Source organism: Tauraco erythrolophus, chromosome 1, assembly GCF_009769465.1.
Source record: "Tauraco erythrolophus isolate bTauEry1 chromosome 1, bTauEry1.pri, whole genome shotgun sequence".
Classification (NCBI taxonomy): Eukaryota; Metazoa; Chordata; class Aves; order Musophagiformes; family Musophagidae; genus Tauraco; species Tauraco erythrolophus.
The window spans coordinates 97,693,141-97,706,105 of record NC_141465.1 but is presented as its reverse complement, the minus strand read 5'-3'; the positions used below and the strand labels follow the sequence as shown (position 1 = coordinate 97,706,105).

Genomic DNA, 12,965 nt, shown 5'->3' with positions numbered 1-12,965 from the left:
GACGGCGCCGCGCTTTTAAAGCGAAATTCCCATTAAAAGGGCGGCTCGCGACACTGGATGTTCGCGTCAGGGCACGGCGCTTTACAGCAAAGCATTAAAAAAAAAAACAAACCAAAAAAAAAAACCATTAAAGAAACAGGAACAGCCTTTTGCGCCTCATCGCGCCCATTACTAAAAACTCCCTTCTCATCCACAATACCCGTTTTGAGGGCACGAAGGAGACCCTTTTCCTACACAGCGTTATTCGCAACAATATTATTTATAGATAAAACGCGTTTAAAGTAAACTTTTCCAGCTCCTACAACGAGGGAGGCCTGTAGCCGCCACCGCCGCCGCTTCCGGGCGGCAGAGGCCCATCCCGGGGCTCCGTGCGGCCGCGCGGACCCGCCCGAAGGAGCGCGGGGCCGCAGGCGGACATGGCCCGCGCGCCGCCCGGCCCCGCTGCCTCCTGCTCCTCTGCCCTTACTTTTTCCCTTCTCTACCATGGCGGCAGCGGCTTCCAGGCAGGCAAAGAAACGCCCTCCCCCGTAGCCACCCGCGTCTCCGTAGCAGCCGGTCGCGGGCTTTGTTCGTATCTGCCTGCGCCGCCTCCGCCCCTTCCGGCCTTCCCCGCGCTCCGCTCCCCTCCCTCCCTCCCTCCCTTCCTCGCCAGGGAGCCGGCCGGCCCGAGCGCCCGGAGAGGGAACGAGCGGGTCTCGCGTCCCTCCTCCGAGCACCAGGGCTCTCCGCAGCGCCCGGCGGCCCCGCGCCGGCCTGGCCCCGCCGCTCCGCCCCGAGCTCTGTGGGTGAGCGGCGGCAGGAGGCGCCATGGCCGACAGGGCGAGGGCGGCGCTCTCCGAGTCGGGCTGGTAAGTGGGGGCGTCCTGGGCTGCACCGCGGCCTGCCCGGTCGCCGGGACCGGGCCGCCGCCGCCGGGGAGCGGGCCACAGGCCGCGGCCGGGGGCAAGCACGCTTTTGCGGAGAGCTCCAAGCAGCGGTGTGGGGTTTGGGAGCATCTTCTCCTGGTTTTGAAGCGCGCAGCGGCGAGGGGACATGTCCGCCCGAGCTCCGTCTGGGAGCCCGTCGCGGTCGGTGTCCGGGGGACGGGGGCGCCGTCCCCCGCGGGGCGCTCGGGGCCCGTCGCTGGAGCGGCGTGTGCTCGCCGCGGGTGGCCACGCTCGGTCCCTCTCGGTGGCCCTGCGGGGAGCGGCGCCCCCCAACCCCTCCGCCCCGGGGCCAGCCCTGGGCCTGGGAGGCGGCAGGGTCCGGCGGGGGCCGCGCTGCGGCCGGCCCGCCCCTCTCCTGCCCGCCTTTCCCGAGGCCTGCCTCGGCTGGCCGTCGGCGGTGGAAAACTGCCAGGAGGCCTGGCGCTTGCCCTTAGTTCTGTTGTTTTTAGTTAGGCTTGCTCCCTTTCAGGAAGGAAAATAAGGTGGGAAAAGTGGAGTTAAAGTAGTGTAAATGTACACGTGGGGCTTGAACGTGGGTATTCGTGTTTTCTAGCCAGTCCTAATTGTTGGGCACACCGTGTCTGGTTTGGAACGCGTTTCAGTGAGCTGCGCTTTTCAAATAAGTAGCACAAAGTTTCATTCGCTACCCTTGGGGTGTTTTGGCACCGTGGACTGGAAGTTGATTTTCTTTCTTTAATTGATCGAAGTAATTCACTTATTAGTCAACACTTAGTCTTCTTTCCACAACTGCTTACAAGTCTTTCACCAAAACAAAAGCTCAGTGCTAACTACCAAACCACAAAGCGACTTACTTTGGCTGTAATTGAGAAAAATTCCTCAGATTATGAGAACCATTGTTATTTCCAGTGGTATTTTGGGGATATTTCTATTCTGCTGTTTAATCTAGTGGTTCTCCTGGACTATGATTTAATGTATGGCTAAATTGTAAGAGTTGTAAAAGTTAAAAACAGGTGTCATATGGTTTAGAATAGAATAGAGTAGTTCAGTTGGAAGGCACCTACAATGATCATCTAGTCCAACTGCCTGAACGCTTCAGGGCTGGCCAAAAATTAAAACATGTTATTAAGGGCATTGTCCAAATGCCTCAAACACCCACAGGCTTGTGCCATCGACCATCTCTCTAGGAAGCCTGTTCCAGTGTTTGACCACCCTCTTGGTAGACAAATGTTTCCTAATGTCCAGTCTAAACCTCCCCTGGTGCAGCTTTGAACCATTCCCACGTGTCCTATCACTGGGTACCAGGGAGAAGAGCTCAGCACCTCCCTCTTCCCTTCCCCTCCTCAGGAAGCTGTAGAGAGCAACAAGGTTGCCCCTCAGCCTCCTTTTCTCCAAACTAGACAAGCCTAAAGTATTTAGCCGCTCCTCACAGGACATGCCTTGCAGCCTTTTCACCAGCTTTGTTGCCATCCTCTGGATGCATTCGAGGACCTTCACATCCTTCTCAAATTGTGCACACAGTACTGGAGGTGAAGCTGCACCAGTGCTGAATGCACTGGGATAATCACCTCTTTTGACCAGCTGTTGTTACTGTGTTTGATAACCTAGCTTTTACGGTGTTAAGAAAATTAGTGTCTTTAGGTCTGCTTCTTGAATAAGCGGGTCTCAAAAATACTGTTCTAAGCGGTTCTAGAGTGCACAATTCTGTAATTCCTGGCTACAAGTGAACGGAAAGAATTATAACTATTTATGTTAATTTTCCTATCATTGCTTTATTTAAAGGGAAGTTTTGACTGTAACTTGAAGCTCATCCCCCTCCTCTTCCATACTTATTCCTCTCCAAAAAGGAGAAAGCTTTCCATAAAAGTGTGGGTTTTTTTTTATTTTCATAGTTTTCTTTTCTTGCTTTCTGTTGCCTATTCAAAATTATCACACAGTTTTCAATTAATTCTTAGTTGTTTTACTACTTTGTCAGTTGAATGAGTGCCGTTGGTAAATGGCTTTCAGGTTTTGGCAGTACACGTATGAGGCGCTTCTGAAACGATCTGTTGTTCTTCAGTGTTTGATTCTCTCCTTGGGGAGAGAATATACTCTTATATACTCTTGAATGGCTATAAATAAAATACTTGTTATTCTTGCAGTACTGCAGGTTGTGAGCCGGAGAGAGAGGCTCAAAGGTGATTGGGCAAGTGGTGGGCTGATTATCAGGTCCACTGAAATTATGCCTTGACCTGGTTGCATTGGGAAAGGTAGTATGAAGGAAAGGGAAATGAATGCATATACTTTAGGGGAATGTGAGGTGGAATGGAGAAAGAAAGAATGCTTTGGAAGTTTTGTTTAGCTGTCTTTATGCACTTAAAAAAAAAATAATAACCTAGACATCCATGCCTTTAGCTGTTTTGCTGTTGGTCTTATGCTTGTGAATTTTCTCATGTTATTAGTAGATCTTAAAGTTATTTAACATACACACAAGTAAGCCTTCAGTGATATTTAATATAGTGTGTTTCTGTCTACGCTTGACTACACTGGTGGTTAAATCATGTTCCCTACCAAATTGGTTGCCGCTGTTGCTGCCACCTCATGTCAAAATGGTATGTTTTCTAGTACAAAAATGAAGCTGAGTCTACACATGAGAATCTGTCCCCTCTTAAATTGCAGAAGCACCACTTAGTGTTTCAAACCAAGTAAGAAACTTGTTCTTCCATTGTTGCAAATCTGCTAGCTTGTAAGATACTGCCTGTTACTTTCCTATAACTTCCTTAAATCTTTAAAGGTAAGAAGGGTTAATATAGACACTTATTCATGTGAATTTCTGCAATTGATTTTTTGTGATTTGTGTTTCTGAATAAAAAGTGAAGTTATTTTTCAAGTAAAGCAGTAACACGGTGTAGTTAATATAGTATAGTGGTAATATATTTTTTTTTCTGACTAGGTATTTTAAGAGAGTCATCCATTGTAAAACTAGGTGGAAATTTGTAACGTTTGCCTTTTAAGCTTGTTTCAATGTATCAATTTTGTTTTTATCAGCTTTTGAAAGATGAAGTTGCCCTAGAATAAGTATGGAACAGTGATAGCTAATGCTGAGAATTTTTTTTTTTTCTTGGTGATGTTTCATGAAAAAGGACATAAGACCTCTGTAGTTTGTATGCGGAATTACAGTTTTTCTGAAGAGATGTCCTTGTAGCTGTTTTAAAAAGTATGCACTTTTTGAGGCTAGTTCTTTTCATTACACACTACTTTGCCTTGGAATGAGATACGAGCTCCGACTTTAGAGATGAGATAAGGTGCGTTTGTATTACGTTGCAGTGAAAAAGATATTCTATCTTGGAATGGAAGTTCTGTGTTAACTTTTTATTTAATTACCAGACAATTATGAGGAGGAAGGCTAAGGGGCAGAGAGAATTACTTTTTGTATTGTTATAGTTACACTCATGAATTTTGGAACCAACTTTCCAGTGTTCCCATTAAAATACAGACCTTAATGGAACCTGAGTTATTGAATCCAGTTTTCGTACTAGAAGTGAAGTCCAGAAGGACTGCAGAATACATCCTGCTTATGTAAATAATGTATCACAGAACACTTCTCCCTGGCTTAAAACAGAAGTGTGTTTTTTTTTTTTTTTTTTTTTTTTTTTTTTTTTTTTTTTTTAAGTCTCCCAGGTGGCGTTTCACTAGAGGATATGACAAGCCAGGACCTCTTCAGTGTCCTAGATCTTTGCAGAACTTGGGAATTTATTAGATGGAAATGCCTATAGGTTGTCAAATATAAACTATATGCTATGTCATACAGCAGGTTTAGTCTATGGCCTGACAAATCTTGAGTCTGGTAACTGATTAATCTCTGATTGTGGGAAAGCAAGACATGCAAACTGGATAACTAAATAATTTTTTAGTAAAACTAAATGTACATGTGAATTCCTTGTCAAGTAGTACAGTTTTTTCAATTGCAGTGTGTGATGCCATAAAAATTAGTAAGTCTATGGCAAAAAATGTGTAGTCTTGTAAAAATTCACATATTTTGAAGATTATGTAAACTATTCCCAGAGATGAAGAGGAATTGGAATTGCATTGACTGTTTGGAAACAAAAGAATAGTACTTAGTAATTCATGAGGAAAGTTTTGTATCGATGTAATTTTGGTTTTATTTACTTTGTAAGTGAAAACTATATAGTTGGTGTATACCAAACCATTCTAAACTGAATTTTAGGTATTTCAGCAAGTAATGTGCTGCATAGTCGATAACTTTAGGTTTAAAATTGGTCTGTTCAAAGTCATTCTTTGTAGGACTGATCACGTGATGTGATCCAGGTTCTAAAGCAAAAGCAGGTGCATTCCTGGAAACACAGGGCAGTGCTCACGGGGGCGAATCTAATGCTTCTTTCTAAGAGCGCAGCAGGAATTTGGTGAAGTAGTCAGTTCCAGGATCCTGCAAGATTTTCTGCTTTTCCTCCATGTTCTTTTGCTGTTCCACTGAAATGTCTTTGGGAGCCTCATCTGAAATTGGTCCCAGCATATGGAGCAAGCCCAGGCTGGATGCAAGGTGTTCCCTAGACACGGGGATAACAGAGTGATTCACAGGAGAGATGCATCTGTTTTGAGGTTCTTGACACTCTGTTTGTGATGTAGGTCGTTTTGTGAAGTTTGGTTGTTACTGTGAAATGTCACATCGTTACATTTTTCATTTGTTCAAGTGTATCAGTTACTGGATGGTGTGGTCGGTTTCCCTTCTTGCTGGATCACGAATAATGGTGTCGTGGTTTAGCCCAGCCGGCAGCTAAGCCACCAGGAGGTTGCTCGCTCACTCCTCCCCTTCAGTGGAGTGAAGAGGATGAAAATGTAACAAAAGACCTGAGGGTCAAGACAAGAACAGGGAGGGATCACCCACCAACCATGGCCCGGGGGAAAACGGACTCAGTTTGGGAACAAATCCATTTAATTCGTTAATGGTTTGTTCAGAGAGGATAACAAGAAACGAAGCCAGATCTTAGAAACACCTTCCCTTCACCTCGCTCTTCTTTCTGGCTCTACCTCTTCCCTGAGTAGCACAGAGGGACAGGGAATGGGTGGCTGCAGGTCAGTTCATCACACGTCGTTTCTGCTGCTCCTTTCTTAAAGGAGGGGGACTCCTTACACTCTTTTCCCCTGTTCCAATGGATCCTGTCCTTATGGGACAGTCCACAGACTTCTCCAACATGAGTCCTTTCCACAGGATGCAATCCTTACCCATCAGATTGTGCCAGCGCGGGCTTCTTCCCCACGGAGTCACGGCTTCTTAGGGAGCTGCCACCCACTCCGGCATGGGCTTCTCCATGGGCTTCACATACCTCTTGGCCTCGTCATCAGCCTCCAGCAGCAAATGGAGACCATTCTCTATGACCTCCTTCAGGCTCAGGCATCTCTGCTCCAGCTTGGGCTTCTCCACAGGCTGCGAGTGGGTCTCTGCTCTACTGTTAATTTCCACAGGCTGCAGAGGGGCCTCTGCCATCTCATCACGGGCTGTGGGGCAATTCCAGCTCCGGCACACCTCCTCCCGCTCCATCTTCACTGAGCTTGGTGTCCGCGTAGCCATTTCTCTCAGATCTCAGTCCTCTCCTTGCTGCAGCCGTGCTGGGCCTGACTGGCCTGATCAACCTCTGCAGGACAAACTCTTCCCAACGGGCACCCCAGGAGCGGGGCGCTTCGGAGCTCTCCACACTGCACCACTGAGCCATCTCTAGTTGGGTAGTGGCAGCCGAGTGCAGACAGCTGCCCGCCCAGGAGGCCAAGGGGCCACCTTCAGTGCTTACTGGATACTGCAGCGTGAGAATTAGAGAGCACTTACCAAAGGTAGTGGCAGACTGGTTTGAAAATCGGTAAAATATTTGACCAAGGATCTTAACCAAAGCTTATTTGCCAAGGATAAAAGGTTATCCTGTGGATTAGTGCAGTTGGTTAAAAGACTAGAAACTAGATAAATAAATGATTCCTTCAAGATGAAGAAACATCATCAGTAGATTTCTACTGGGATCTGGGGGTTTATCACATGAAAAAATAGTCCTAAGGAGCAATGGTGGTGTGACACCATAGCAGTTTGTTGCTATATGGCGATTGATAAAATCTAAACTGACTGTGTAGTTGCAGGAAAATCTTATGGTACCATTACCCAGTGCTTTCACATGAAAATGTAGTTCAGTTGTCATAAATACTAAATGATGCTTATGCAGGGGAAAATAATGCAAGCCTGTCTACGCAGTGATGAGCTCTAAATTCGCTACTGTTAATTACTCAGAGAAGGGCAGTGGTCAGAAAGCTGTTGGGAATTGTTCACAAGGAATAAAATAATTGTTAGGTCGTTGTGTATATCAATGGTGTGTCCAATTCATTAACAGTGTGCATTAATATAATCACCCCAGCACAGCAAAGGCTTCATAGACAGTGAAAAAGTGGAGGAGAGGTGTGGAAGATCCTCTGTGCTGGGAAGATGAAGATCTTTAGTCTGGAAAACAGAACAATAAGGGGAGAAGTGGTAGAGGTTTATAAAATCTGTAGATCATACAGAAATGATGAATAGAAAGCAAGAACAGCTATTTTTTCTCAAGATAGGATTTAGGCCACCCAGTGAATTAAACCTGCTACCTGATGAAAGCTAAAGTAGCTTTTCCAGCAATGTGTAATTAAGTTGTGGAACTTAATTGCCGTATGACATTGTGGAGCAGAAAAATGTAAGTTGGTTAAAACTATAATTAGGCAGTCAGGTAGGGGTAGATGCACTGAACACTGAACTTTACAGTGGAGTTGGACTACCAGCTCTAAAATGGCTGAAAGTCAGGAATTATTCCAGACACTTCTAGATATTTGCTGTGTTTTACATTCTTTACCTGAATCATCTACTTCTGGCTGCTCTTGGAGAAAAGGGACCTGTGTTAGATAGACCTAGACTGCAAAAGTAAAAGCACCATTTATATTCTTATTTTTGCGTTGTGTCTTCCACTGTAGTTCTGCCAAAGAAAGGTTTTTCTCCTCTTGATTGGAGGTGAGAGAAGAGGGAGTGGGGATTTGGAGAGAAATGAACAGGACTGTTGGAAACAGGGCAGAGAGAAAAGATAAAGCAAGTGGGACACAGTCCCCGGTGCACTCAGTCTCAGCTGTGATTTCCACTGCCTTACAGCAGCTCAGCCTCCAGGTTTTCATTAGTTGCTGAAAGAGACTCTCCTTGTCTCGCCTCGTTATGCTGATCTCAAATCGATTTATGCATCATCTTTGGGGCCACAGACTTCACCTGCTGGTATCTCTGAATAACCTGCTAGGAAGCTAAAGCACTAGTATAAGATGTCCTTGATTTATAGAATTGTTGCAACTTAGAGTGAAGATGCTGCTACTGTGAACCCTTTACTCAAGGAAAGGAAAAAGGAGAAAAAAAAAAAAGAGAGAAAAGAAAAAAAGCGTAGTCTACTTGCAACAGATCTAAAGCCGGAAGTCTTTTAAATTGTTACAGACCTTTTTTTAACACCCACCTTTTCAGTGGCCTTTACTTATCTTGATACAGTGTGTCTCAGGTTGATTCTCTCCAATCAATGAGTTCTGTAGGAGTGTGTAGGCTTTCCATAGCTAGTCTCCTCTTTGGAGTCCTTGGAGATTTCGAATGTATTGAGTCTTGTTTCAGAAGTTACTTCCTTAGCCTTATGACTTATAGACTTTGTCATCTCTTTGAGATGGAAATACTTTATTAGGACAAGTGCCACTTAATGTGTTTGAATCGATGACATGGTAGCTTCCTTCTTTTTCCCTCTTTTTGTCCCCATGGTCTTTGTCTGACCTCGTGTTGAGCAGTGCACGTTATCTCTGAGGTGGTGATGTCTGCTGAGTTTCATAATATTTTCTATCAATTTGTCTGTTGGTAAACTAATTGATATAATCACCTAAACAAGGTGGTTGGATGGAGCTTATTACATGATTGTGATTGACTGTTTTGGGCTGATTTACATCTTACCCCCCAAAAGTTTTGCTTCTAAGAATTCTGTAAGCAGAGCATGTAAAAAGGTGATTTTGATAGGGGTTACAGAGAAAGACTTGGGCAGAATGGAATAGTGCCATGCTTTGTTATTATTTGCCTTTTCCAACAAACCCAAATGAAGTTCCCAGTGGAAGAGTGAATTAATAAAAGCAGCAGTATGTTTAGGAAGTCTGTATTTTCCTGATGGTCAGCATCTCTTACAATTTGAGCAAAAGTAAAAGTGTGTTTCAAACTTGTGTGTTCCTGGAGATTTTAATTATTAGTCAGAAAGCCTATACTTTCTAGAAAGTGGAAGTTTGAGGCATTTGGAGTAGATGTTGGATATAGATGAACCAGGTCTCAGGAGAGAGCCCTTTGCAAAGATTTTGCATTCTGAAAGCATGCTATGAGACTCTTGAGACATGGTTTTTCCTCTCTTCAGTCTCTGTGCTCATTCTCTTCAAACCCTGAATCCGTGAGCAGCAAGCTGGTGGGAAGGTAGCTGACGATTTTGGAGTGAGGTGCTGTTGTCATTCATGGTGATAACAAACTGATATGAGTAGGTTTTTATATGTGCATATTTTACATCCACGTTGGCTGCTGGATAGTACACAACTTAATGTAAATAATTAATGTAGGAGTATGTAGAAGTATGAAACTGTCTTGAACCTTAACTTAGATAGAATTATGCTTAAAAACATTGGATTTTAAGTATCCTATATATTGGTTAATTTTTTATAGATTGGTTATTCTGTGATAGCCGTAACAATATAATTGAAATAAATTTAAGACTGATTCTCCGAGCCGTGCATATTATTTTCAGGAGTAGTACACTTTCCACTTCTGTAGAGCAAAAGGAGGATATTTAATTCCAATAACAATAATTCTAATACAGCTGACGGAAAGAAGGAAAGGCTGTCTGGGGGATGAATGGTATGTGAATGTTTCTAATCACGTTTTACATACTTAATGTAATGCATAGTTGTGAGGTGTCAGATTTGGGAAGACTGGGCAGCTTTAGGACTGATGTACAACCTTTGAGAGAGCTGCTGCGCACGTTTAATGAAAAAGAAAGTTACTGGTTTAAATAAGCTTGTAGCACTGATAAGTGATTGAAGCACGATGGGCATTCTTGCATTGGCATCATTCTGAGCCCTTCACTTTGGAAAATGTAGCATAGGTGTTAGAAATGGGAGTGATGGCATTAACGGGCAGCAAGCGAAGACTTTCTCTGCGTTAGAGAACAAACAGACTGCTGGAATTGCTGCTTTGACAGAGTGCACTGTCTAGGGAGCACGGTCAAGACTGGCTTTTTCTTTCCTATTGTTTGCCTCTTAGTGCTTCAGGAACAGCTAGGAGCTTCTTGTGCTGTGTCATGTCTGACACAGAGCTGTTTAGGAAAGCCAGAGGAGAAGCAGCCATGTGTGATCAGACAGCTTCAAGATAGTCTCGGTGGTGTGGCAGCTGGGTCTTTGGCATGGCCCCAGCTTTAGAATGTTTGTGTTCAGTTTAATGCTGTAGGGTGGCTGCCAGCATTTTCCTGGGGAAATGTGAGTGAGAAACAGTACTCACAGCTTGTATCTGTGCAAAAAAAAAAAAAAAAAAAAAAAAGAATTTCATTAGATGACGAAAGAAAACCCTTGTCATTGTTGTGACTTTTCTGTGTTGAATTGCTGTGGCCTGTTACGAGTCATGAAGTAGCAAATCTTCTCAAGGAGCAAACCACACAAGAGCTCTTGTCCGGTGCGTTCTGACTGCAGGCACTGTTTCTGGCATCTGCTGCCTTACAGCAGTGCTGCTTGCTGACAGATTATCTTACCCGAGCTTGGAGTTAGTGAGGTTATCTTGGACACATCTCTGCGTGTTACCTGGGAGAGTTTGACATTTTTGCATCGCAGCTATTACTGCCAGATAACACTATGTGTGTGCTTATCACTAAATCTCTTCTATTAAGTAGTGGTAGAGCCTCATGTGAACGTGTTTTTTTTTTTTTCCAATCTGCTGATGTTTCACTCTGTTACATTCTTTTAATGTTGTATAACACAGTATGTTGTTATCTTAGTATTTAAATACTTCTATAGATGTATACCAGAATATGTCCTCGAAACATGGGCTAAGAGTGTATGCTATCCAGGACCCTTACCAAGTGCATTAATAACATTATTTTCCCATTTTATGAAGATATGAAATCACTTATTTAGCTCTGATATTGAGGGCAGTATACCGAATGTGAAAAATACGACTTTCAACAGCTAGATCATCTTGTTATATAGTATTGCTTGATAGAACGATAGAAATAGAAATTACCATTTATTATGGAAGCACATTTACACTGCTTTCTTTTGGTTGATGTCACTGTAATTGTAATGATCGTTGTACAGTGGGAGTGGAGGAGACTTTGAAAAGCATCAAGGCAGTTAAGTGCACTAGGTGGTTCCAAGTACATACTCTTTTTACTCGTTACACTGTGTCCTGTATCTGAGACAGTTTTAAATAGAAGTCAGAGATGTTGAAATCTAAAATACTTTTTAGAATTGTAACACTAATGAAGCATTACGTTTTTCAACTTCTGAGAACGCTTTCTGTTTTATAGTTGAAAGTACTTGCAAGCGTTAAGCATTTAACCGTTATTTGGAGGAGAGTGCGAGGGGAAACAAGTCAGTGAAGGAGCTGGAGAGAAGTTGGGTGATTTTCAAGGGTCTGGTTCTGACTGTGCAGAGTGGTGGTTTCTGAATGAGACGTTTTGTGTTGAAGTGATCAGCTGCTAAGGAATGCTGAGAGGATCCTTATTTAAAAAATACGATCCATCAAGCTGCTTTTCATTGAAAACAGAATGTATAATGAGCACAGTCATGATTCTTAGTTTTAAAAACTTATTAAGAGTTGTGTTTTTAAGTTTGGGTGTTAAATATGACACACAGATACACATCTGTGTAAAACACGTTTGATTATTGATGGACTTGAGTTGCAGTTCAGCTAGGCTAGGAAACAGCTTGGAGTTCTGCCTTGTGGCAAGTCCTTGCCAAATTCTTCTGCAACTTTTCATTTGAGTGCTATCTGCAATTTTTGATACAAAATAATATCAGATTTGTTTGTTTGTAACTATGAAAATCAGTAAGTGAAGGAAGTGGATACATCAATGTTTATACTTGATGTCTTAAGCTAAACTAGTTTGGGTTTGTTTAATAGTTAAAATGACTTTTGAATATGCAGCATATAATGATCTCAAACCATTTTTGTGTCGTTAAATAATAAAACAAGTAACAGTTTTTGTAGTTTTTTTTAATGGCTGATGAATTTTCTCACTGTGAAATTGGCCTGAAATGTTTCTTGCATACATTTCAGAATTTTATTTTGAAGGATTGGCTGAACTGGAGAGAATCCCTGTGGAACGAGCAAATGAGGAAACAAGAACTTGGAGTGGTTTTTATGCTTGAGGTGTTGTGTTTTGTTAATCCACAGAGTTTTGAGCCTTGATCAGATACCTATTACAGAAATTCATGATTGATGCTTGTTAAGATCTTGGACACTTAGGCAAAAAGGCTCTTTATTGCATGGTTTTGAGATGGAAAAAGATTTCCTTGGAGAATGCTGCTAAGGGTTTAACAGTGTGTAATTTTCTTTAAGTTTGGGAATGGGGAAGAGAAGGGAATAGGAAACATCTTTCTAATCACTTCATTGCTCACTGTCTCTTCTGTTTTCTTAGTTTACATTTCAGTTCCTAACCTAACCATGTTACCGTATGATAATAACATGAAGAAATGGAAAAAGCTTAATTTAGTCTAGGATAATAATTGCTGTTATATTCCGACTATGATAGTATTTTCTTTATGCTGTTACACTAGAGATGAACTTTTTGCTTTATAACTGCAGAATTCCATTCTTAAATGTTTTTCTTTTTTTTCTTTAGGTTTGTGTGTGTAATTTTTTTTGTTCTGTGCAGAATAATTACTGTATTCCATTGTTGTTTGATTCTTAAATTAATAACATAATTTTTATCTTCCAATAACAGTAATAACTGACTTCCCCTTTTCCTCCAGTTACTGGCTGACAAGAAAAAAGTAGTTTTCTGTCAGATGACATATTTCTGTGACTGACTTTGGAAGGAA

General features: G+C 42.7%; 1 protein-coding gene across 1 annotated transcript in view; it reads left to right on the top strand.

Annotated features, from left to right (window-relative positions):
- Positions 1–778: 778 nt before the first annotated feature.
- Positions 779–12,965, top strand: part of TDRD3 (tudor domain containing 3) — a 112,375-nt gene continuing 100,188 nt past the window's right edge. The window contains exon 1 of the mRNA XM_086620232.1: positions 779–848. Coding sequence (XP_086476358.1) covers positions 808–848 — 41 coding nt within the window. The 5' untranslated portion in view covers positions 779–807. The remainder of the gene's footprint in view (positions 849–12,965) is intronic.